At 42.9% G+C, this 23,983-nt stretch overlaps 1 protein-coding gene across 3 annotated transcripts in view; it reads right to left on the bottom strand.

Annotated features, from left to right (window-relative positions):
• ERG (ETS transcription factor ERG) overlaps nt 1-23,983 on the bottom strand; it is a 284,991-nt gene that overhangs the window by 182,285 nt on the left and 78,723 nt on the right. For all 3 annotated transcript variants that reach the window (XM_028845324.2, XM_028845325.2, XM_028845326.2), the window contains exon 3: nt 17,685-17,770. In XM_028845324.2, coding sequence (XP_028701157.1) covers nt 17,685-17,723 — 39 coding nt within the window. In that variant the 5' untranslated portion in view covers nt 17,724-17,770. The remainder of the gene's footprint in view (nt 1-17,684; nt 17,771-23,983) is intronic.

Genomic DNA, 23,983 nt, shown 5'->3' with positions numbered 1-23,983 from the left:
ATTAGCTTGAAAAAAACTAATATATGTGTATTGTTTTAAAGGTTGAAGTTTTAACAATTTAAAAGTCTTGGCATTATACTCTGAGAATGTTAACCAGTGAGAGTAAGAGTGACAATTTAGATGTAAAATGTCTTAAGGGTGCAAATAAAATCCTAGCCACATGGGGAAAACCATGTGTTTTGTGGACGTTTTCCCTGGATTTCTCAGAAGACTCTTAGAATGTTCTGGGTATGACTTTGGGGGCATCTGTTCTATAAGGATGGGCACCCCAGCATCACCTGCATATTAACCATTCTTCTTGCTCCTAAAGATGCAGAATTAGCTGAGATTAGGAAGATGGACAAAGTGTTCTCCCTGCATTTCAACCAAAGAACAAAACTTTTAAAAAATTACTTATGATTGGCTGGGTGCAGTGGCTCACGCCTGTAATCCCAGCACTTTGGGAGGCCGAGGCAGGCAGATCACAAGGTCAGGAGATCGAGACCATCTTGGCTAACATGGTAAAACCCCGTCTCCACTAAAAATACAAAAAATTACCCAAGGGTGATGGTGGGTGCCTGTAGTCCCAGCTACTCGGGAGGCTGAGGCAGGAGAATGGCGTGAACCTGGGAGGTGGAGCTTGCAGTGAGCTGAGATCGCGCCACTGCACTCCAGCCTGGGCGACAGAACGAGACTCTGTCTCAAAATAATAAAAATAAAAGAATAAAAAATGAAATAAAAATTACTTATAATTTGGAACTATTTTATCATTTTACATATCCTATGGCAACTGGCATTTTATATTTAATTTTATCATCTTTTTCTTTTTTACTTTGATCTAAATCAAGATGCTAAGTTTTGGGGGGCGTCCCACAGTTTTGGTAGAGACCTCATTCTAAAAAAGAGGTACCAGTCTATTAAGGCAGAACCTGCTGAGGGTGGCCCCATACCTGGTCTGGTGAACCTCCCTCAACACATCATTGATTTCAAGGGCACAGAGGCGGCAAGGAGATGACAGCAGGAGAAGTGGACATGTACCATGGAGAAAGGGGACAAACCATACCCTCTGTCTAAATCAAGGTTTCCCAGCCTGAAACAGGTCAACACTGGGGGAAGCAAGAAACTTTAAACTGAACAGGAGATTTAGGTAATAAGAAGATGAGTACTATTATTTGTAAAAATTATATTGGTAATAGTTTTAAGTTTCATTCTTTGAGACAGGGTGAATCACCGTCCCTTCTCTCAAGGTCCTTGTCAGCATTCTATTTTTCCAAGGACATTGAGAAAGTTCTTGTCCAAAGTGAAATATTAGTGTGTGCGCCTCAAACAAGAAATACTTTTCCCTCAGTCTCCAAATCCTTGAATAGTAAATGGCAAAAGTGTGGAAATGCAAGATGGAGTGAGGCTTAATGTTGCCACGACATTCCTACAAGACTGGGATAGCCTTCCTTGGCAATTACTTTCTTTCCTATCATATATCAGTAAGGAAAGCAGATTTAAATGAGCCAAATGCAAGAAACGATAAACCTCTCAGATTTACTTAACACATGGAGGTGACAGTTACAAGGCAAAATGAAGGAAGTAGTAAATGATTTCAGTGAATAAACCAAAAACACTTAAAAGCCACCTTTAAGAGAAATGGAGTCATAAGGGCAATATTTGTGAACAGATTAAAAAATCAGCACAGAAAAAGGTGAGAAATACACAATGTCTTTCATCAAGGTGCAAGGAAATGTAAAATAACATTAAAAGTACCAACGACATAATTTGAATATAAAGAAAATAATAGCAAGAAAGGAGAGGGGAGGGGATAGTGATATGGAGATGGAGTCTCTTTTGCGTGCACAGGGCAGACTGGTGCCTCAGGCTGGAGGGTGCCCATGAGTGCCTCACAATGGAGGCAAAAGATCACCCAGCACTGAAGCCACAGACCTTGCTCCATGAATCCTAGCTGATGTCCTGGCACTGAGACATCAGGAGCAGAACAAGGAAACCCATAGGAGGATCCTCCCAAGGTACTTTTTTTTCTGATCCAAAAATCCTTAAATCTGTTAGACACAGGAGGTTGGAGTGGGAGAACTGCAGAGCCTGGAACACACCTGCCTGCTGGTGACCCACTCTGAGGGCGACGTTTTTACTTGTCAGCAATGGACTTGTTAAAAATAATAATAATAATAATAGATCCTTCTCCATGGATCCCATTTCCCTTTTTTTTTTTTTTTTTTTTTTTTTGAGATGGAGCCCCAGGCAGGATTAAAGACCAACTCTGGGCCGGGCGCAGTGGCTCACGCTTATAATCCCAGCACTTTGGGAGACCGAGTCGGGCAGATCACGAGGTCAGGAGATCGAGACCATCCTGGCTAACATGGTGAAATTCCGTCTCTATTAAAAAATACAAAAAATTAGCCAGGCATGGTGGTGGGCACCTGTAGTCCCAGCTACTTGGGAGGCTGAGGCAGGACAATGGCATGAACCCAGGAGGTGGAGGTTGCAGTGAGCAGAGATCACACCACTGTACTCCAGCCTGGGCGATGGTGCAAGACTCCATCTTAAAAAAAAAGACCAACTCTGGGACCCAAATTTTTAGAGGACAAAGATATAATGACCAGCACGATTTTGTCATTTAGATTTCAGGTCTAACTAACTCATGACAGGCTTTACCAAAATCACTGAAAGAAATTTAATGTCAACCTTAAATAACAGTAGAGGCAGGTAATATAACAAATAGAGTCAAAATAGCTTATCTGAAGGTCTAAGCCCAAGAAACATCCAAACAATAAAATTAATCTAAAAGGAATTTTTTAATAATCTTTTTTTTTTTTTTTTTTTTTTTTTGAGACAGAGTTTCACTCTTGTTGCCTGGGCTGGAGTGCAACGGCGTGGTCTTGGCTCACTGCAATCTCCGCCTCCCGGGTTCAAGTGATTTCCTGCCTCAGTCTCCCAAGTAGCTGGGATTATAGGCATGCGCCACCACGCCCGGCTGATTTTTTTGTATTTTTAGTAGAGATGGTGTTTCGCCATGTTGGTCAGCCTGGCCTTGAACTCCTGACCTCAGGTGATCCACCCACCCTGGCCTCCCAAAGTGCTGGGATTACAGGCATGAGCCACCACACTCATCCTCATCTTTTCTTTAATATTACAATTTCCCGTCATGGTGGCACTTGACAGTGGTGGGATTGTCCAACAGCAAATGACCCCATCTAAGCACTCAGGACAGAAGCCATTTTAGGTCATGAAAATTATATAGATTTTGTGAACAAAGGGCATTTAATTCTGAGCAGAAAGTAGTCTTGCAAAAGGTAAATTTGCAACAACAACAAAAAAAGACAAGGAAGGTGACAATGTCAAGCAAATGATAACCCTGCTGGACTTTCAGAAAGAACCAGCGACATCCTTTTCCTGCTTCTACAGATGCTATGGCAGCCCCAGAGGTGTGCCACTAGGATCTCCCTTCAAGAAAGAATCTAGCATGCATCTGAACAGTCTCCAGCTGTTCACACCTCAGGCCCTGCCTCACCCCAGACAGCCCTGAGTCAATCACTGGCACAGCAGGGTACTAGAGCCTGGTCCTTTCTGCCCAACCTGGGGACCTCCAAAGGCAAGCTCTGCTCCAGAGCTCCCTGTTGGGTTGGTCAAACTATCAAATCTGTACCTGGTCTGAGGCTCTCCCTACCCAGTCTTGCTTCCTCCTCGTTTTATCCTTCACAGGCACAGCCCCCTTCCCCCTCCAATAAAACACTAACATTCCTAATTCCGTCTCGACATCTGCTTCCCAGGGAACCCAACTAACACAATACTCCTAAAAGCAATACCAGCAAAAATTGACTTTCCAAGCCCCTACATGAAGACTCATTTTCTGGAAAATAAAATTTAATATAATTCAAATTACCCATGGTGCTATTTAGCCATTTCAAAGGAAATGAGAAAGCTTCCCAAATTGTAATCCTCATGGAGCGAACTGATCATCAAATGTTGCTGTTTACATGAGGGCACATAATAATTAGGGTTGTATGTAACACACTACTTTCAGATTTTCAGGTTAGTCTAAATGTTTTTAATTGATGCAAGAATAATAAGTGCTTCAGTTGATGTATGTCATGCATTAATATCAAGCAAAAGGTTTTCTAACACATACTTTTTAATACTATAAAACGTAGGGTTTTTCAAATGTCTTTTTCTTCTTATTCAGAGCCACATTTCTTCACATGGTATGTTTTACATAACCTAAGGGTTTTGTTGTTTGTTTGTTTTTAATTTCAGGTTTGAGGAAACAAGTAACAGTTCTTTTAAAATCCTTTTATTGGATATATGTTAATTTTCCATTATCATAAAAGACTGAGGAACAGGAACAGGAGCTTATTGTTTAAATTATTCATAGGTAAAAATATCTTCTCCCTCTTGGTCTGTTTTCCTTCCTGATGTCTTTGCTCATTGCCAACATTGTCTATTTTATGTATAATTCTTGCAGGACATCGTGCCCTGAAGGTGAAGTAGGACAGGTAAGGAGATGATCCATCACCCTTTGTCACACCTGCAGGCTCTAGGTCACTTTTGTAATATGCAAGGAAATGGGTAAATTCCACGCAATCCTTTTCTTTTTCAAACAATAACATAAATATTTGAATTGGAGGCTTTTTCAAACAATGCAAGTCATAAAAAATTGCCTTGTTTTTACCGTTACTTTAGGCATACATTTTTGATTAATGACAATTAATGTAAATATAAAGATATTTTAAACTTGAGGTTTTAAAACAAAGGATACAAGAATCACCTGGTTAAAGTTAGATATTTTTGTCAATCTCAAACTCAATTGGCTCAATAATACCATCATCGTAAAACTTTACGAGACTAATTTGAAGATCCATATGAATTGGTATTACTGTTCATTTCTGGATATTGATCAGAGCAGTGTATTAACAGTGTACAGCAGAGTTAACGTTTAATACAAACAAACAGGACTTTCCAGAAAATCGACAAAGAATCACTAACAAATTAATAGCCATGTTTCAGTTAAATGTGTTTACTTTTTAAAGTACATTCTCAGAAGTAACATATACTCTCAGTTAAGCAAAACACAACCAGAATTTTGGAATTTGATCTTTAAAATAAAAAAATAAAAAAATAAAAAAAACTTTCTCTGCTATTTACAGTCCTGCCTTGGTTAAAATCCCAACATCTGGATACCAGAATCTGAGCAGCAAAATCCACAGAGACACATGTGCAATTTTATGCCTGCAAACTCACTATTATTTAGAATGAAACCAGTGTAGTGCTTCTACCCTTGTTTCTTGCTACACAGAATGTATCCAGAGTACAAACTAAGGTAGATTATTATAAAACTCAGACTTATATAACCTATATATACTAAACACACTTATATAACTAAATACACACACTTATATAACTAAAACAAAAGTTTTCAAAAATAATACTTTTTATTTCTATATGTGATGTGCCCTGATAGTTTCCACTTTACTCCATCCCATTTCCTTTTGTTAATCCTGGCCTTGACTCACTTAGACAAATGGGTCATGACCTGTCGTTGGAAAACCGGGCTTTGGAGCCTGGCTTTAAAGAGGCTGGTCCTCAGGCCAGCAGAACCAGCAGCACCTGGGGGCTAGTTTGTGATGCACAATCGCAAGGCCTGCCCTAGACCTACTGAATCGGGATCTGCTTTTAGCAAGGTCCCCAGGCGACTTACGGATATATTAAAGTTTGAGAAGCCGTGCTCCTGCATGCAAAACTACAGAATGAGTATCTGTGATCTGAACTACATTTAAGTTGATAATGCACCTCTTAAACCGTCTTTGTTCAAAGAACTTCTATCCTTCTACTGAGCTCAAGGAGCAACACAGTTTCTAGCAAGATAGGTGCAAAGACAAATTTACTTTCAATTTCATCAACTGCTTCAATGGGTTTCAGGGACTGGCTAACCTGGTATCCCAGCTCCTGCGGGACCCAGAGTCGGGTTGGTGGTGGAGGGGAGGTACTGAATTGACTGCAATAGATTCATGAGCATATAAAAGTGTGCGTGTTTGTTCTTATTCCTGGGAGAAAATATATAGTATTCACTAATTTTAAAAGAGTTTTATGGTTTAAAAAGATAAGATGAGCTATTAAGCCATGAAAAGACAAGGAGGAAGCTTAAATGCACATTACTAAATGAGATAAGAAAATCTGAAAAGGCTACATAGTGTATGATTCTAACCATATGACATTCCGGAAAGGGCAAAACTATGGAGATGTAAAAAGATCAGTGGTTGTCAGGGCCTAGGAAGGAGGGAGGGATGAACAGACAGAGCTCAGCGAATTTAGGGGGCCGTGAAACTAATCTGTACGATATCATAATGGTGGATCCATGTCATCACATGTTTGTCCAAACCCACAGAACATATAACACCAAGAGTATATGGTGTTATATTAGAGTATAACCCTAATGAAAACTCCGGACTTCGGGTGATAATGATGTGTTGATGTAGGTTCAGTGCTTGTTACACACGAGCCACCCTCATGGTAAAATGTTGATAGTGGGAGAAGCTATGTATGTGTAGGGGCAGGAATTCTATGAGAGCACTTGTGGCATATGCTCAATTCTGTTGTGAACCTAAAACTGCTCTAAAAAATGAAGTCTATAGGTATCTATAAAAGCGAAGACACATGGTCCTTGAGAGCATGTCCTCTCCGCTATAAATCGGATATATGGTCACCATCATACCTAGAAAGCAGAGAAAATAAAGAGTAAGTGAATACTGACATGTTCAATTCTGCCCCAGAAACCAACAAAGTCCCTGGATCACTCTTGTTTCACTGTTGCTATTGCTTATGCAATTGAGTCAACCCATATATGTGAAGCATGTGCTACATACACAATGTATAACGCAGGATACAAAAATGATTGTGTGATCATCTTCAGTAATTTATAATCTAGCAAACATAAAAACAGGCACACGGATCATCCTTATATAGTAAATGCCTCCTTTTTTTCCCCAAATGGCAAGGAGACAAATAGCAAGGATCAGAGGACAGAGGCAAAAGTCAGAGGCCAGAAAGGCATGGAGCCAGAAATCCAATTCACCCGCGTGTACGGTATCGGGAGAGAGTGGTGTACAACGTGACCGGGACACCTGCTGCTCCCAACCGTAATCTTTTCTGAGTGGTTTATGCCCCGTTCCAATTAGTGTGTCCATGCTAATTATCAAATATTTTTATTATCAACCCTGCAGAGGGGACTAAGAGAAAAAAAAAAAAAAAAAACTGCTGCAAAGTGATGCTGTGTTCATTTTGCACAGAACCCAGAAATCCTGATGAAGGAACCTGAACTGGATGCTACGAGCCTCATCTCCTGTGAATGCTGAATGATTTTGTTGGTGGTTTTTAGGATAACATGTATTTTCTTTGATATCTATTAAACAAGTTACACAGAATACTGGTAAATACACAAAAGTAAAAAGAAGAATAAAATAGATAAAGTTTTCTAAGTTAAAAGCTAAGTGAAAGGTAAACAGAATTATCAATCAGTGTGATCAAAGAAAAATGTTTATCTCCTGGGGTGTTGAAAAAGAACATCATAAAAACGAATAGCTAGAATAATCATCAAAAACAATCTGCACAATAAATATGACATACTTGAGGGGCATTATCATTAAAACATAATGTATACAAATTGCTGAGAAACTCACTAAACCTTCTAAATCATGTCAAAAGAGTTGTTTGCATATAAGCTGTCTGCACTTCTTCTCTCTCTCTCTCTTTTTTTTTTTTTTGTTTGAATTCACTGCAAGGTGGCTTTTGTCCACTCCATGCAAATCACTCATATGAAGGTCACAATGATGTCCAGGTGGCCAAAGCATGTGGCTAATCCTCAGTCCTCATCTCACCGAGACAGCAGTTTCTTAGCCCTTCTCCTACCTCCACTGGGACCTCTTCTCAGCTCCTCTGTAAGTTCCCCCTCCTCTTTCCAACCTGTACGCATTGGAGGGGCCCAAAGCTCCACCCTAAGGCTCTTCTGCATCTTGGTCCCTAGGTGATCTCATCTAGTCACCCAGCCTCAGATACAGCCTTAGGCTCAGGAATCACAAATGTATCTCTCACATGACCTCTAGACTCAATCAACCTCTCAACATCACAACTTGGATATCCAACAGGCATCTCCAACTCAACACAGCCAAACCCCACTTTTGATTTCCAGCTCATTGCAACTGTCCCTTCCTGCAGACGTCCCTTTTGGAGTAGGCGGCACCATCATATACCCAGTTACAAACAAAATCTTTGAGGTCATCCTTGACTGTCCTACACTGCATATCTAATCCACCAGCAAATGCTGTCTTTTCTGCCTTCAAAGCAGATCCCCAATCTGATCATTTCTCACTACATCCCCTTTCACTGTCTGGTGCCTGGCAGTGGCCTCCTAATCAGCCTTCCCTGTTTCAACTCTTGGCCCCCCTCTAGTCTGTTCCCTGCACGACAGCCAACACGGTTCTTTTAAAACTTCAACCAACGTAAATTATACTTCAAGAAAGCTTTAAAAAATATTCAATCTGATCTCATCTGCTATAAACCTTCCAGTGGTTCTCCTCCCACCGTGTGCAAAATAAAATCAAAATGCCCTTATCCTTGCTTAAAACTCTACAACACAGCCTCGGCAGCAGGCCTCCAACTCACAGCCTGCAGCTTTAACCCCACTCCACACCAGCCCCCAGTCTCCTTGCTGTTACTTGAACATGCCAGGCAAGTTCCTGCCGAAGGGCCTTTGCACACGCTATTCCCTCTCTCTGCAATACTCTTTCCCGTGTGATCACACAGCTCATGCTCCCACTTCCTTCAGGTATCAGCTTGAATGTCACCTCCTCCCTATGACCTTCCCTAAACTTTCATGTAAAATTCCACCTCTTCCTTCCTCAGTCTCTTGCTTCCCCTGCTTTGTTCTGGAGAATACTAACCAGCACCACCTGATTTGCAGCTATTCCCTTGAGCACATTCTATCTCAGCCACGGGAATGGAAGCTCCATGCAGGCAGGGACATCATCTGTTCAGTTCATGCTGTAGCCCTAGCAATTTTGAATGATTAGATTGAAATTGGGTCCAAAAATATCACAAATGAGGTAACATAACTTGTTGATATGTGTACGAAGAGTATTAAGAGATGATCAAACTCACAAGTTTCCAAATGCTAACATCTATAAAACTCCATTGTCACCCATCAAATCAGCAAAGATTAAAAACCACAACAGAATGTGATAAAACAGTGCTCTCAGATACTTCCTGGAGAAGTACAGAGGGGCACAATTGGGTGATCTGGTAACAGTGATCACTCTTTCATACCAATACACCATGGGATTTTGCGATCAGAAGGTAAAGACACAGAAGGAAAAGAAGGTGAAGATTAAACCAGCAAAAAACCGTAAGTAGGACTTGTTCCTATTCATTAGTAAGAGAAAGTTGGGTGTCCCCATGGGAAAATGCCCATTTAGTGTCCTGAACCACTTACCCTCCACTTCCTGCTTCCCCCACAACAGTGGCCCCACATTGAGTCCTACAACGAGGATAATGATCCTCAACCCCCAATTGCAGAGACAGGGCTAAGTCAGAGACAGTGATGTCAACCTTGCTGATGTCTCTAAAATACTCAACTGCTGGGGGCTAACCCTAAGAAAAATTATTGACTCAGATTCCTAAGTTAATTTCCTATAAGGTGGAAGAAGTGACAAGTGTCACTTCTCCTTCTGGGCTCTATGACACCAAGTAGTGGAGCCAAACAGACTTGCTGATGTTTTGAAACCCAAGTCCAAATAATGTTCTCTAAACCTTAGAGGTGTGACTAGGATATTCACAGCAGCCATGCAAAAGACAACAGCCTTCAATGAAGAAACAAACAAACAAACAAAATGGTTCCTTTTACAAATATTTGTCGATTACCTAAGGCTAGGTTAATTGTTGATAATTATCAATTATCTGAGCGAGGTATGCAGAAACACTTCAGGTGTTTAAACTGCAGCACCCTGGGCTCCAACCCAAACTTACTGGAGAAGAAGCTTTAGGTTAGATACCAGGAATCTGCATTTTAACAAACTCCTCAGGGAAACTGCCCCACAGGGGGGTCTAGACTAACCATGCACAACTTCTACCCATTCTCCCGGGAAGTGATTTGGAAACTCCTCCGACCCCCACCTACACTTCCTGATTAAGCTGGTGTCCCCCATTGAATGTCAGCCTCACTGAATCTTAACGAGGAATCGCCAGATTAGGGGGATGGTGAAGCATGTCTGGGGAACACTTCACTAAACCCCGCTGCACACACGCTGAACACCGCTCCAAAGGCTACAGGGACTGAGCTCGCATCAGAATCTGGCCCTGGAGGGTGCCCAGCATGGCGACCCTAAGGGGTGCAAGAACCCAGCAAGAAGGAGAAACAGAAGGTACAATCCAGCTCAAGACCACTCACATGAAGAAATCTGTAGGCAGGGTCTCTATCATTATGCCATATTAAATATCTTGATATTTTAAAGCAATATTATTTTTCTGATTATAAAAGTCATACTCATTATAGAAATTTTAATATGCCATCATCCTGCAGAAAAATGAAAGTACAAGAAAAGAAAAAGCAGCTATACACGGCCACAAAGTCACAGGGCTCATCGGGATGTGCTAACCTGGTTGGAAACTGATCAAAGCTGATTTATTGAGAAAAAATAGGCAGCATATCAAAGACTTACATCAGCTTCATAGAAGACAGACTTTGGGGTGGGGTGGGGGGAACTCTGTCTCTTTTGAGTATATTCTCAAAAGGATAACCTTTCCACCTTCCTGTGGAGCACAGTGACTATAAATCAGATTTGCACACTGTGAGAAATGCTTACAACTCAATGAGTCTTTTGTCAGCCAGGTGGGGGCTCTGTAGTGAAATCCACCCTTCGTCATAGCGATGGGATAAATCACCACCAGCCCTGAGACATCGCCTAATCCCTTCCTCACGAGGCAGATTTGGGCGCTTTCTGCATCTGCTTCGTGTTATTGAAAAGAGCTCGGCTCATCTGCTGGGCTCTCAGGCTTCGCAGTGACCTCGCACAGAACGCTGCTGCTTCTGAAACTGTTTCAGACTCTTCCGTCTATAAAACAGACAGAGTTTAAGTTTAGCATCTTTTATGGTCAGAAATACTTAGCGTTACTTCCAGAGCGGCAGCCGTGGAAGCATGTGGGAAAGAAGTGCTTCAGTTCACTTCTTGGGAAGTACTGACCCTGGGTCAATTTAATTTTTTCTGTAAGATTTCCCCTTCTTACTTTTCTCCTTCCACTGCTACATGTAACAGTATGCTAGTACACAACATTATAGGTTAACAATATGCTACATTGTTTAAAAATATTAATATGTTATATAATTAATGTGGTGTATACATTATTATATTGACAATATGTAATGTGATGTGATAATAAGTCTCACTGTGTGTCAGGCACCACTCTGAATGCTCTAAATGCATTAGCTAATTTATTCCTCACGATTCCATGGGGTAGATGCACTATTTCATTCCCATTTTACAGCTGAGGAAACTGAGGCAGCTAGTAACAGGTGGAGCCGAGCTTCAAACTGAGATCCTCTGGCCCCAGCAGACTTATAAAAATGAGCAAAAGTATAAAAGCTAAAGGGAAAAGGAACCCAAGGGGTGAAAATCCTAATTAGAAACAAATCCTGGGTAAGCTGGTTTTTTAGTCCTTCCCCACATGTGAACAGCAACTAGAAACCTGAACAGTGACTTTGTTTACCCTGTGATCCATTGTTGGTGCCTGATCCTCACATAAAAACCTTAGGGAGCAGTATCTAGCAATTAGCTCAGCTGAATTGAGCCTGGACACCCTTCAAGAGCTGGAGGACAGAGGATGTGTCAATGGAGGGTCCAGCTTCAGGCATCGGTACTCGCCTGCTACAGGTGAGTGGACCTATGAATCCCCAGCCTCATCAAGCACCCTCAAAGGTCACCTGCCTGCTTCACCTGGAAGAGACAGCAAGGTGTGACCCCAGGAAGATCCTCTGCCAGGAAATCTACAGGCAGAAGCAGCGGCTGCTGAATACAGGTGCTGTCAGTTGGACACGGGGTGATGGGTGAGTCAGCGGAGCAGGTGAAGGTGCGGACTACAGGAAGCCCCCATGAGATCCCGCCCAGACCCCAGCAGCAGCTCCTGGGCCTCGCTAGCAGCTTCACAGTGCCCGAAGTGTTTGAGAACAGGTGGCCCATGCCTGGGGTGGCAGACGGTGTGTCTTTTTGATTCCTTCTCTCCCTGGTGTGGGTACGTGGAGGGTTTGCTAAATGTTTGTTGAACGAATAAACAAGCCCAAGTCAGAAACAATCTCCAAATCATTCCTCATTGCAAAAGGGTGTGGTGGAAAAACTCACAAAGCCAAGGCAGGAGGGCACACTCAACTTGGAAATGGCCCATGCCCAGCTTTGGTACAGGCACAGCCTGAGCTTCAAGGAAGTCACTTGACCAGCAATAGCTCCCACCTTTCCTTGCAGTTAGAACAGGATCAGATCAAGTGATCTCTAATGTGATGATTTGCTAAAGTACAACGAGTTTTACAATTAGAAAGTACCTTCCTCTCAAGAATGACTTCACTATGAGCCATCTAATTTTTCCTCTCTTCTTTTAGCACTTTTATTGCAAATAGCACGCACAAAACAGGATATGTAATCTATTTGTGCAATTTAAAGAATAAGAAGCAACACCTTTGCAAGCACTCCCTAGTCCCTGACAGTCAGCACCAGGACCTCAGATGCCCCTTGTGACCTTCCCCCAAAACTCTCCCCTCCCCGACAAGGTAATTCCAATGCAGAGTTAAGTGTTTATTTTGTCCTTGTTTTTCTTTTCAACACATATCACTTTTCTCTGAATAATATGCTTTTTAATTTTGCCTCTTTTTAGTCTTAATTTGTGGAATCACATTGTATATAATCTGCAACTTTTTCTACTCACATATGAGAACCATTCACATTGACACATGGCCACAGAGACACACTTGGAGTTTATTTTTCACTGCTGTATAATACTCCATTGGTGGAGTACAATAGGTTTATTATCCACTTTTCTGTAGATGGACATTTGGGTTGTTCTGTTTTTTGCTCATACACACCTCCTGGTGCTCAGATACAACAGAATACAGATCCAGGGTAAGACTGCTGGATCACAGGCTAGGCACATCTTCAGCTTTACTAGGTAACACCAAGCCAACACAAAAGTGCTTGTACAAACTCATGCTCCTACCAGCATGGAGGACCCACTGTGCCACATAAAAACATCACTGTTATTAACTTGTTTTATTTGCATATGATTATTTTTTCCCTTATCCCCTAACCACTTCTCAAAGCAACAAGCCAGCATGTGCCACATAGGCAAGCGCCCACTCCAATGTGATCCATATGTGTTAGGTATGTATGTATCCTGGAAAAAGCCTATGATGTTGCTTGAGGAGTGTGTAACTTTTTTATGTATGTAAGTGGCACATGCTATAGAGAGTGTTCTGTTTTCTGTATTTTTCACTCCACTCAGTGTTTTATAAAACATACCCATGTTGCTCCATGGGTATTAGAGACAGGATGACATTTTATCTTTAAGATGGGTATGCCACCCTCATTTTATAGATCAAAGTGATAGTTCACAATTGTTTAGTACTCAGTGGGGTCTAAATGTACTAACTCATTTTATCTCGCACTAACCCTGCAAAACAGATGCTTCTGTTTCATGTAAAACAAGGCCAAGGCACAAAGAAACTAAGGAACTCGTACAAAATCACCAAGTTAGTAAACGTCAGAGCAGAATTTGAACTGAGCCAGAATGTGTTCTTATCCGTGACATGCAACTGGATAAGAACGCAAAGCTCGGAGAATTTTCATGACCAGCATCTCTAGGATTCACAGCTGGTGCCCCACGGAGCAGAACTAATATACAGATGGTTCCCCTCTCAGTCCAGTCCTCATTCCATCAGCTCCAAAATGTGTATTATTTTACATGAGTAGCTGGTGAACAACAAAGGGAATTAGTTAGTCCTCTTCAGCAAATGTTTGTAAATGAAAATATTACAGAGACAGAACCCTTTTTAGGAAATGCAATCATGTGAATTTAAAAAAGCTTTATCAGAAATAGAATTAATGACAAAAATATTTATAGATCCTAAGAAAATGGATTTGCTTTTTTTTTTTTTTTTTTTTTGTCTGCTGAGGATCTGAAGATAATCACCCAGCAGATCTTTGGTTGTAACAACTCTACCCCTTCACAGAGTTGTATCTTCACACACACCTAACATGCTAAGAGTAGATCTGCATGATACGTTAGTTAGTGTAATTTCTGTAATTAAAAAAAGTACTTGGTCATGCCTGTAATCCCAGCATTTTGGGAGGCTGAGGTGGGAGCACTGCTTGAGGCAAGGAGTTTGAGACCAGCCTGGGCAAAATAGTGAGACCTTGTCTCTACAAAAAAAATTAAAAATTAGCTGGGTGTAGCAGCGCACACCTGTAGTCCCAGCTACTCAGAAGATTGAGGCAGGAAGATCGCTTGAGCCTGGGAGGCAGAGGCTGCAGTGAGCCATAATCATACCATTGCACTCCAGCCTAGGCAACAGAGCGAGACCATGTCTTAAAAAAATAAATAGAAATTAAAAAAATAAAGGTACCTGGGACAGCCTGCAAAGAAAGGGAAATCAAAATATGTTTAGTGACAATTACTATTATCACCGACAGAGAAGCAGCTAAAATAAACATTCTGCTCATTTTGTTTGCAAATGAATTGCCACAATTCTTGCACTATTTAAATCAAGAATATTAAATATTCCATAGTTTTCAACCACCCTTCCTTTTTTATTGTTTCCAGCTCCTTAAACGTATAAAAGGGTAAAAGCTATTTGTTCTGGCAGAAAAGAGTCGTCATAAATTGTGCAGAGTGAATTTCTCTAAGATGAAAGGAATGTTCCTCTCCTCCAGGACAGCCTACGGACAGGGCTGTGATGACACTCAGAGTCTTCACAAGAATCACATCTGCAGTGTTAAGCCACTTCTGTGGAAAACTCAAGTCCTTCTCAGATAACAAAAATATTTTAGTAGCAATGAACCAAAAACAAAATCTTCCACTATATACGTTAATACATCAAGAGGAACCATTCATGTGCCATTTATAAGAACTTCCTTCCCAGAAATCATAGCAGCATTTCTCAGCCCAAAGCCAGAAACGTCTCGCATATGAAATTTTACTTCAAAAACTCCCACATCAGGCATTTTAATGAATCGGTGGAAGAAAATCAACCCACCAACTTTGTTGTCAAGAATCCCAAATTCATATGCAAAAAAAGAATTACAAAAATAATTATTCAAATTCTAATAAGTGAAATTTTGATAGGTATATAAAGGAAATAAACATCTTTAACATAATTCCACCTCGCAGCCAGTATCAGCTATTAGTAACCACACTTCTTATTGCCAGTTCATCTCTCCAAACACACAGAAGCCATGTGAGTTGAAATTTATTTATTTATATTTTTTTGAGACGGAAGTCTAGCTCCTTCGCCCAGGCCGGACCGCAGTGGCACAATCTCGGCTCACTGCAAGCTCTGCCTCCCGGGTTCACGCCATTCTCCTGCCTCAGCCTCCCGAATAGCTGGGACTACAGGCGCCCGCCACCGCACCCTGCTAATTTTTTATATTTTCAGTAGAGACGGGGTTTCACCGTATTAGCCAGGATGGTCTCGATCTCCTGACCTAGTGATCTGCCTGCCTCAGCCCCCTAAAGTGCTGGGATTACAGGCGTGAGCCACCGCGCCTGGCCTGAAATTTATTTTTAAAAAACTCTCAGACTTATGGTTTCTCAAAATTATATTTTATATATTGACATCAACCAATATGATGATATTATATACTGACATCAACCAATATGATCAACCAATATGATGATAATAAGATAAAGCAGAGCCGAAATCACAGTTCATTCCTGAAATCAAATACAGAACGTTTCTACCAACACACATTTTCAAAGATGGTGTTTTCAGGTTTGTATGGGATTGTTTCAGCTTTATGAATTAGCTTTTTAAAACCTGCAATACTTTCTTGCTGACTTCATCATTTCCTTCTGGTTGCCTGGAGGGGTGGTGTGGAATGCCAATGAAATGAATTTTAGTCGCCATCCCTCACATTCTGAACTATAGAAGATATTTATTGTCTCAACTTCCCCGTGAGCTTTCCTTTGCATTATGCAGCTTCATGGTCAGCAGACCCTAAAAATTCAAGAAAGTCTTTCTCCCACTTTACATGTGTAGCATAGACACACTGATCAAATATGTTCCCAGCACTTCTGGAGAAACCTTATCACATCCACGAGAGATTTGCCACTTGCATTTTTTTTTTATAAACACAACCGTCATAGCCCAACAAAACATCACACAGAAATCAAATTATACTGTCCCCATGAGCATCTGCTCCTCTATGGCCTTGGGCAAAATTTAGAATCCTCAACATCCCGAGAGTTACCGCAACCTCTGAAACTGCAGGAGCACCCACAAAGCTCAAGGAATGCACGGAAACTCGTATTACTTCCAATTCCATTTTCAAAGAAAGTAAATGTGTACACATGTGAGCTGCACATGGTCCAGAATGCCTTGTCAAATGTATTGTTTTAAAATGTGTGTACGTCCACGTGTAATTGTACGCATGGGATTTTGAAAGGCTTTTTATATTTTATTCAAAAAGATACATTTTTCAATACCACAAACTTTCCTTTCAATTATAAGCCCTTCCCATTTTCAATTAACGTTTTAGGCAAGGAATATAAATTAGTAAAACCAACCACACCGCTTAGGGAAAATGAATTAGCATGCGGAAAATGAAGAACTGGCCGTGCAGTCAATTACTTTGGCCAGCATAGATAGAGTTGAACTAACCAGCACAGGTGTAGACAGCCTGTTTGGATAAGGTAGCTTAAGCCCTAATTTTTTCTGCAGTCTTTATTTGTGTCAAGTATATGAAAACTACCATCTCATTTCCTCCCTGTAGCTATTACCCACAGGTATGTGTAGTGTCAAAATAAATGGTCAGAGTCCTCTCAGGGACCTCCCTTGGCACAAGTCTCACTTCTTCACCTTCTCACCTCCAGAGCCTCAGGAAGTGCAGGTCAGAAAGCAGCCAAGGCAGCTGTGAGGTGATGGAGCGCTGAAGTGTCAGCGAGCCCAGATAAAACAACATTCCAGTATCGGAAATCCAACCATTCACCCTCTTGTCTCCTCCTCGCTAACCCCAGGCAAGTATAAAGGAGACGGAATTAACATAGGAGTTAGAAGAATTTGGATGTGATTTCATAGATTAACTCAGCAAATTTTTTTCTGAAAAGGTCCAGACAGTAAATATTTTCAGCTGGCAGGCCATATGGTCTTTGTCAAATCTACTCAACTGTGCCATTATGGAGTGAAGGCAGCCACAGATGATATGGAAATGAATGCATGGGGCTGTGTTCCAATAAAGCTTTCTTTATGGACACTGAAATGTAAATTTCATGTAATTTACACATGTTATGAAATATGCTTCTTTTGATTTTTCAACCATTTAAAAAAGTAAAAACCATTTTCTTAGCTCCTGGGCTGTGTTGGCTGACCCCTAATTAACTGATATGTGGGCTGCTATCCATGAAAATCTAGGCGCAGAGGAAGGCAGAGCTGGCTTCCCGGCCAAGACAGGACTTACCTTGATATGAGCTGCTGGGTCCGGGACAGTCTGAATCATGTCCTTCAATAAGCCAGCCCATCTACCAGCTGTTCAGAACCTGACGGCTAGAAGACAAAAGGAACAACATAAATAATAATAAACAACTGCATTTCTGTGTTTTATGTTCTAGCAGGACTAGACACAATTCACCAATGGCAGAAGAATCACAGCTTTGCATTAAGCATGTTTGCCTAAAGGCATCCTCTAGGTATGTGTGGTCCATGAGGTAACTAGATAACTCACCTCCCTTCCTTTGGGAAAATCACTTAAAATGAGCCCAAAAGAACCCTAGTCTGACAGGCCAGAAGAATCTAGCTCAACCTGACCCACATCACATGCAATATTCACATATCGTTCCACATGGGCAGGATCTAATGAGAGATCCATTAAAGGAAGACATGAGATTAAAACAGGACATACTTCTCTATCATACTGAGAAAACAGGACTTTGAAATCCCACCAAAACTCAGGCGGTCTGCACATCCTTTTCAGCTTTGATATTAAGTTCTTAGTAAACGGCACAGCTCCCGTTCATTGAGTACTTCAGTGCCAGTTCCTTGAGTGCTAACGGCTCCACACACATTTTCTCATTTCATTCTGACCACGACTCTGAGAGTTGTCATTCCCACTGTCCAGCTGCGGATGTCAAGACTCATAAAGGTTACTGATATGTCCAGGATCACCTGGTTAATAAGCGACAGAACCAAACCTCAAATCAGATTAGCCTATCTGACTCCAGAGCCCAAAAACATTTTGGTTTGACTTAATTAGCAGGTATCAACCCATATTTTGAAGGGACATTTTAAAACATGCCTTAAATAAATTAAATTTAAAGATGCCTATAATCCAGGAATTTTCCAGAAATAAATACTTAATCCAATATACTCCCTCATTCGAATTATAAAGCAGCTTGTTCTGACCGTTGTCTGTGCCCCTCCGCTTCCACCAAGCCAGTCTCCAGCCTCCTTTGCTGTCCCAGGCCCTAGGGCTGACCTCTACAGATGGGCTCAGCAGGCGCCTTGCCTCCTGGCCACCTGTCAGGGTTGGTTGACATGGCCCCATCTGGAGAGCAGGGGTGAGAGGAGAGGGGGTATCTCTTCCCCTCACCTTCCCACCACCAACACCTGCTGCCCAGCCTCCCTGGGCTCTTGGTTACGGTTCTGACTGCGGCTGGATTCTAGGGTGACCTCTTCCACCATGGGGCCCCTCCTTCCAGGCTCCAGCCTCCTGTAACTGGTCCCCAGCCAGTCTCTGGTGCTCTGCAGATCTCAGCCAAGCCATCAGTTGTCTTTTTGATACTAAAAAGGCCTTTTTTAGTTTACATTTGTAGAAGCCATCACTTGCTTTTTATCACCTGTATTTTTTGTTTGTTTTCTTCTTTATAATGGCTCTTTGCCGTAACAAATGCAAAATAAAAATACTATGATTACAGAACTAGAGACATTTTCAAAAGTTGTCTTTCAAATTTGCTACTAAGCACATTACTCTAGTGACAAGTGAAGCGTTCACAGGAGTCCTCCCCACATTCACATCTGCCCTTTCTGACGTCTCACGGTGCAGACACACCCATTCCAACCCAATCGCCTCTCGTGGAGAGTGTCAACCTCCAGATCTGCGTGCTCCACGTCTGTCCTCCCGTAACGTCTCCCTGGAGGCCTCCCAAGATTCTTTCAGGAAGATGACATGCTGGGAACCTTAGGCATTTTTTTTTCTATAACCAAATTTCTAGGTCTTGGAAAATAGGTACTTTTCCCCCCAGGCCTAAAGTAAGTCCCTCTGGGGGATGAGAGTTACTGAAAGTGCAGAGGGAGTGAAGTGCAGTCCTGAAATTGAACCAGGAAGCAGATGAAGGTGACCCAGGCTCCTGGTGCTCTCGTGGGAGAAGAGGCTGGGAGAGGATGGGGTCTGGTTGAAGGTTTCTGGGAGCACAGGAATCCTCAACTCCCCTTATCCTAAGAGCAGCAGGTGCCCCAGGAAAACACCACTCTGCTCCTGGGGTCATGCAGTCAGGAAGGGGAGCATCTGCAAGCCGTCCTGACAAAGGGAGGGCTGCCCACTGCACGACCCTGCTCTGGGGAGCACATGGTTATTTCCGTATGTCTGGGCATGCTCTCTGGGTGAGTTCACTCCGCACAGTTCCTCCCTGCTTGCACGCACATGCTGCCGCTCACAGCAGGGGCTGAAGCTCGTCTCCCTCCCCTCAAACCCAGGCTGACCTGTGGTTGCGTCTGACCTGGAGAACACAGCAGAGGAAAGGCTTCAGGAGTCCCAGGCCCAGGCCTCTATGGAAGTGGGGGCTTCCCCTTCCTGCCTCCTGAAACCAAGTCCCCATACCCTCAGCAGCACAGCACATGGCAGAGGACCGGGTGCCCAGCGGGGCAGCCAGCACCAATGCCAGGTCTGGGAGGGGGCTGTCCTGGACAGTCCAGAGAACCATCTCTCAGATGACTACGGCCCCTGCCAACATCAGGGAGGCAGTTTCCAGCTGAGTCCAGTCAGCCCACAGAATTGTGACCAATAATAAATGGGTTGTTGTACTAAGCTGCTAGGATTTGGGGTAGTTTATTACACATACAGGTCATCGAAACACCCTGTAAGTGTTCTAGAGGCACGGAGAAGACAGAGGGTAAATAGCTTGTTTCACTGTCACAATGGATGAGTACCAAGATGGTTCCGACACTCAACTCCTCCTGTATCCATGCTTTTTGCTACATAACTTTGTGATTCTTCCCACTAAAGAGGTAGAATTACTTCCCAACCCTTATTTTTGGACTGCCCATATGATCTGCTTCAGTCAACAGGATGTAGCAGAAAGACAAGCATGTCAGGTCCTAGCTGAAGCCTCAGGAGGCAGGACGTGTTCCCCTTTGCTTTTCTGTAACTTTCCACCAGCATAGGAACGTGGCCAGATGCATGCGGGAGGATGAGAAGTACCTGGGGCAGAGTCATCCACCCCAATCACCCCACCAAGACTACCTTTGATCATCCCATAGACAACCAAAACCCCAGACATGGGAGGGAAGCAACTAGACCAGCCGCTAGCCAGGGCCAACCAGAATGGCCAGCCCACAGGCTCATGGCTGAATAAGTGCTTACTGCTTGAAGTCACTGAAATTTGGGGAGTTTGTTACACAGCATTTTTGTGACAATAGATTACTGACATACACTTTGCCCTGTATAATCGGATTACTGAGATCGTCGTTAAAACTTTTCTAGCCAGTGATAAAAGGAGACTCAAACAGGGCATTTCAAAGGAAACCAACTTCATCCCAACACAGAGACATATTATTTCCATTCACCTATGAGACATGATCTAAAACCCGAATCCTACCCTCAAAATGGGTTTGGAAACTGAAGGATAACCAAGAAACCTCCACCAGATGCCTCCATGGGATTCCCAGAGCCCTTTCCAGGAGCAACTGAATTCTCACTTCACATCATGCCCTGCCAGCCTCCCTGGGATTCCAAAAATCGAATCAACACCCTTGGATATCCAAGACCACAGCCAACACCATAGAAGTTACAACAGACACTCAGTCTGTAACCAACTAAGACATAAACTTAACAAGCAACTGTTTGAGTCTCTTGTTTCTTATGGGGATGTTTTGAGCACTCAGGATGCATTAAGGATAAAATGACAGGGAAGGGAATAGATAGAGATTCCAGAGGCAACACAGTCCCAATCCTCGAGGATGAGATGGGAAACAGATCTGTTTCACACAGATATGAACCGGTCAGTCCTGAGAGCAGGCAGTTAGTGGAGGTGCCCAGTGAGGCGTGTGGATATACCTAGAGGAAAGAGAGAGCTGATTCATGCAAAGACAAGCGGGTGCCACCAAGGAGCCTTGATGAACAAGAAGCATGAGGACTAGAGGAAAGAGGGTGAAAGGCACGAAGCAGGGAACCTAAGTTTCTCCCAGCTGCCCCACATTAAGAGACCGATGACGTATGAGCTCCTCAGACCACCACCACGAGAGTGATCACATACCAAAGGGATTCGCTCAGCATGCAGCATGATGGCACTGCCATCCTCCACACCAGGTCAGCGAAAACCCAACAGACCTAAAGACCAGGAGAATAAAAGCTCAACCACCCTCCCCTGCCTCCTCAACCACCCTCCCCTGCCTCCTCAACCCGCACGGATCTCTGATTCTTTTTGCAGCCATTTGGGTGCCTATTCTTTTTTACCATTTCAGAAGTATTTTATGGATTTTTTAAAGAGCACCTCTTATTTACTTTTGTGTTCCTAATGGTCATTTCTCAAATATGTAGTAGTTGGTAGCAAAACAAACTAAAACTGTACTAAAAATTTTTAGGGCCGGGCGCGGTGGCTCAAGCCTGTCATCCCAGCACTTTGGGAGGCCTAGACGGGCGGATCACAAGGTCAGGAGATCAAGACTATCCTGGCGAACACGGTGAAACCCCGTCTCTACTAAAAAATACAAAAAACTAGCCGGGCGAGGTGGCGGGTGCTTGTAGTCCTAGCTACTCGGGAGGCTGAGGCAGGAGAATGGCAGGAACCCAGGAGGTGGAGTTTGCAGTGAGCTGAGATCTGGCCACTGTACTCCAACCTGGGAAACAGAGCAAGACTTTGTCTCAAAAAAAAAAAAATTTAGTAGTTGGTGATAGTTTCATGTCACTGTAGGAGCCTTTTTATTTTCTATGTTACCTGCCTTTGAACCCTGGCGGAACTTCACTCTATGTTGATTGAAAATCATTTCTTTAATACTTGTTTCTTGCAATAAACTAATTTGCCTAAGGTATATACTTCTATATGATTTTGCGTTTCATGATCCAGCTATATTTTATGATAGGGTATCCTAAAGAAACAAAAAAGGCCTTAACATTAACAGAATTCTACTTGTGTCACTTCTTTGTTTTTAAAATGCCAATGTCTTACTAAATAGAAACAAACTTGATTTGGATTACCTAAGCTCTAACCACATAAAAGATGGACTGGTACCCAAGGTAGAAGGGAAAGTAAGCATTTTGTAATTATGGAGGCAGTATTGCAAAATGGTTAAGAGAAGGCGGTCTAAATATTTGCAGGGTTGATGCAAGAAAATAGATGGAAGTTTGAGACCCCTCGACCTGACCCCTCCTCTCTTCTCAAACCCAATTCTGTCCTGTAGGCTAGGGGACACATACAGTCACATGGATATCCCGATCCACATGGCCACACTCCATTCAGCAGTGCTTCCTGTTCATCCTTTAGACCCAGGGAAACACATATAAGATCTTCCCAAGAAGATGAACTCCAGGAAAGAGGCTGGTGCAGCCCAAAAGATGCTCAGTCCAGTTTGGAAAGGAGCTCTGGGTGCCCCGGCACGGGAGTGTTGTCTGGAATGGGAACGGGTGCTGCTGGGGAGGGCAGGAGTGGGGCCTAGAAGGCACAGGCAGGGCCCCGGGCTGGGGGCAGTGCTCAGTATGAGCACAGGTGCAGAGCCAGGTGAGGTATGGAAATCAGATCTGCCACTTACTCCTTGGAAACCTAGAAATGATCACTTTATCCTCCAAGAGCCTTAGTTACACATTTGCAAAATGGGGATAATATTACTGTAGTATAGTAAGAAATCCATTTGCCCTTGTCTCTCATTTCTGGCATGGAGCTCCTAAAACTCTTGGAATTACCCAAGTGATGGACTCATCCCTTGTTCTAAGAAGGCAACGGGTTGGTGAGTTCCTAGATAGCTTCAGGATGGGGGCTAACTGCAAGAAAGAATGAGTCTTGATTAGACACTCAGAACTTTCAGCCCCATTTCCCAACCTCTCAGGAGAGGAGAGGAGCTAGAAATTGAGTTGATCCCCAATGGCCAGATACTTAATCAATCCTGCCTATGTAACAAAACCTCCATAAAATACACTGACAGGGTTAGGACAGCTTCTAGGCTGGTGGGCATATTGGCATGAGGAATGTGGTGCACCCCAATGCTAAAGGGACAGAGGCAGCCAGGCGCGGTGGCTCACGTCTGTAATCCCAGCACTTTGGGAGGCCGAGGCGGGTGGATCACGAGGTCAGGAGATCGAGACCATCCTGGCTAACACGGTGAAACCCTGTCTCTACTAAAAATACAAAGAGAAATTAACCCAGCATGGTGGCGGGCGCCTATAGTCCCAACTACTCGGGAGGCTGAGGCAGGAGAGTGGCGTGAACCCGGGAGGCGGAGCTTGCAGTGAGCCGAGATGGCGCCACTGCACTCCAGACTGGGCGACAGCATGAGACTCCATCTCAAAAAACAAACAAACAAACGAAAAGAGATGGAGGCTCCTGTACTTGG

This window comes from Macaca mulatta, chromosome 3 (assembly GCF_049350105.2).
Source record: "Macaca mulatta isolate MMU2019108-1 chromosome 3, T2T-MMU8v2.0, whole genome shotgun sequence".
In the NCBI taxonomy this organism is placed as follows: domain Eukaryota; kingdom Metazoa; phylum Chordata; class Mammalia; order Primates; family Cercopithecidae; genus Macaca; species Macaca mulatta.
The sequence above is the reverse complement of the archived record's forward strand: the minus strand, read 5'-3'. Positions and strand labels throughout refer to the sequence as shown.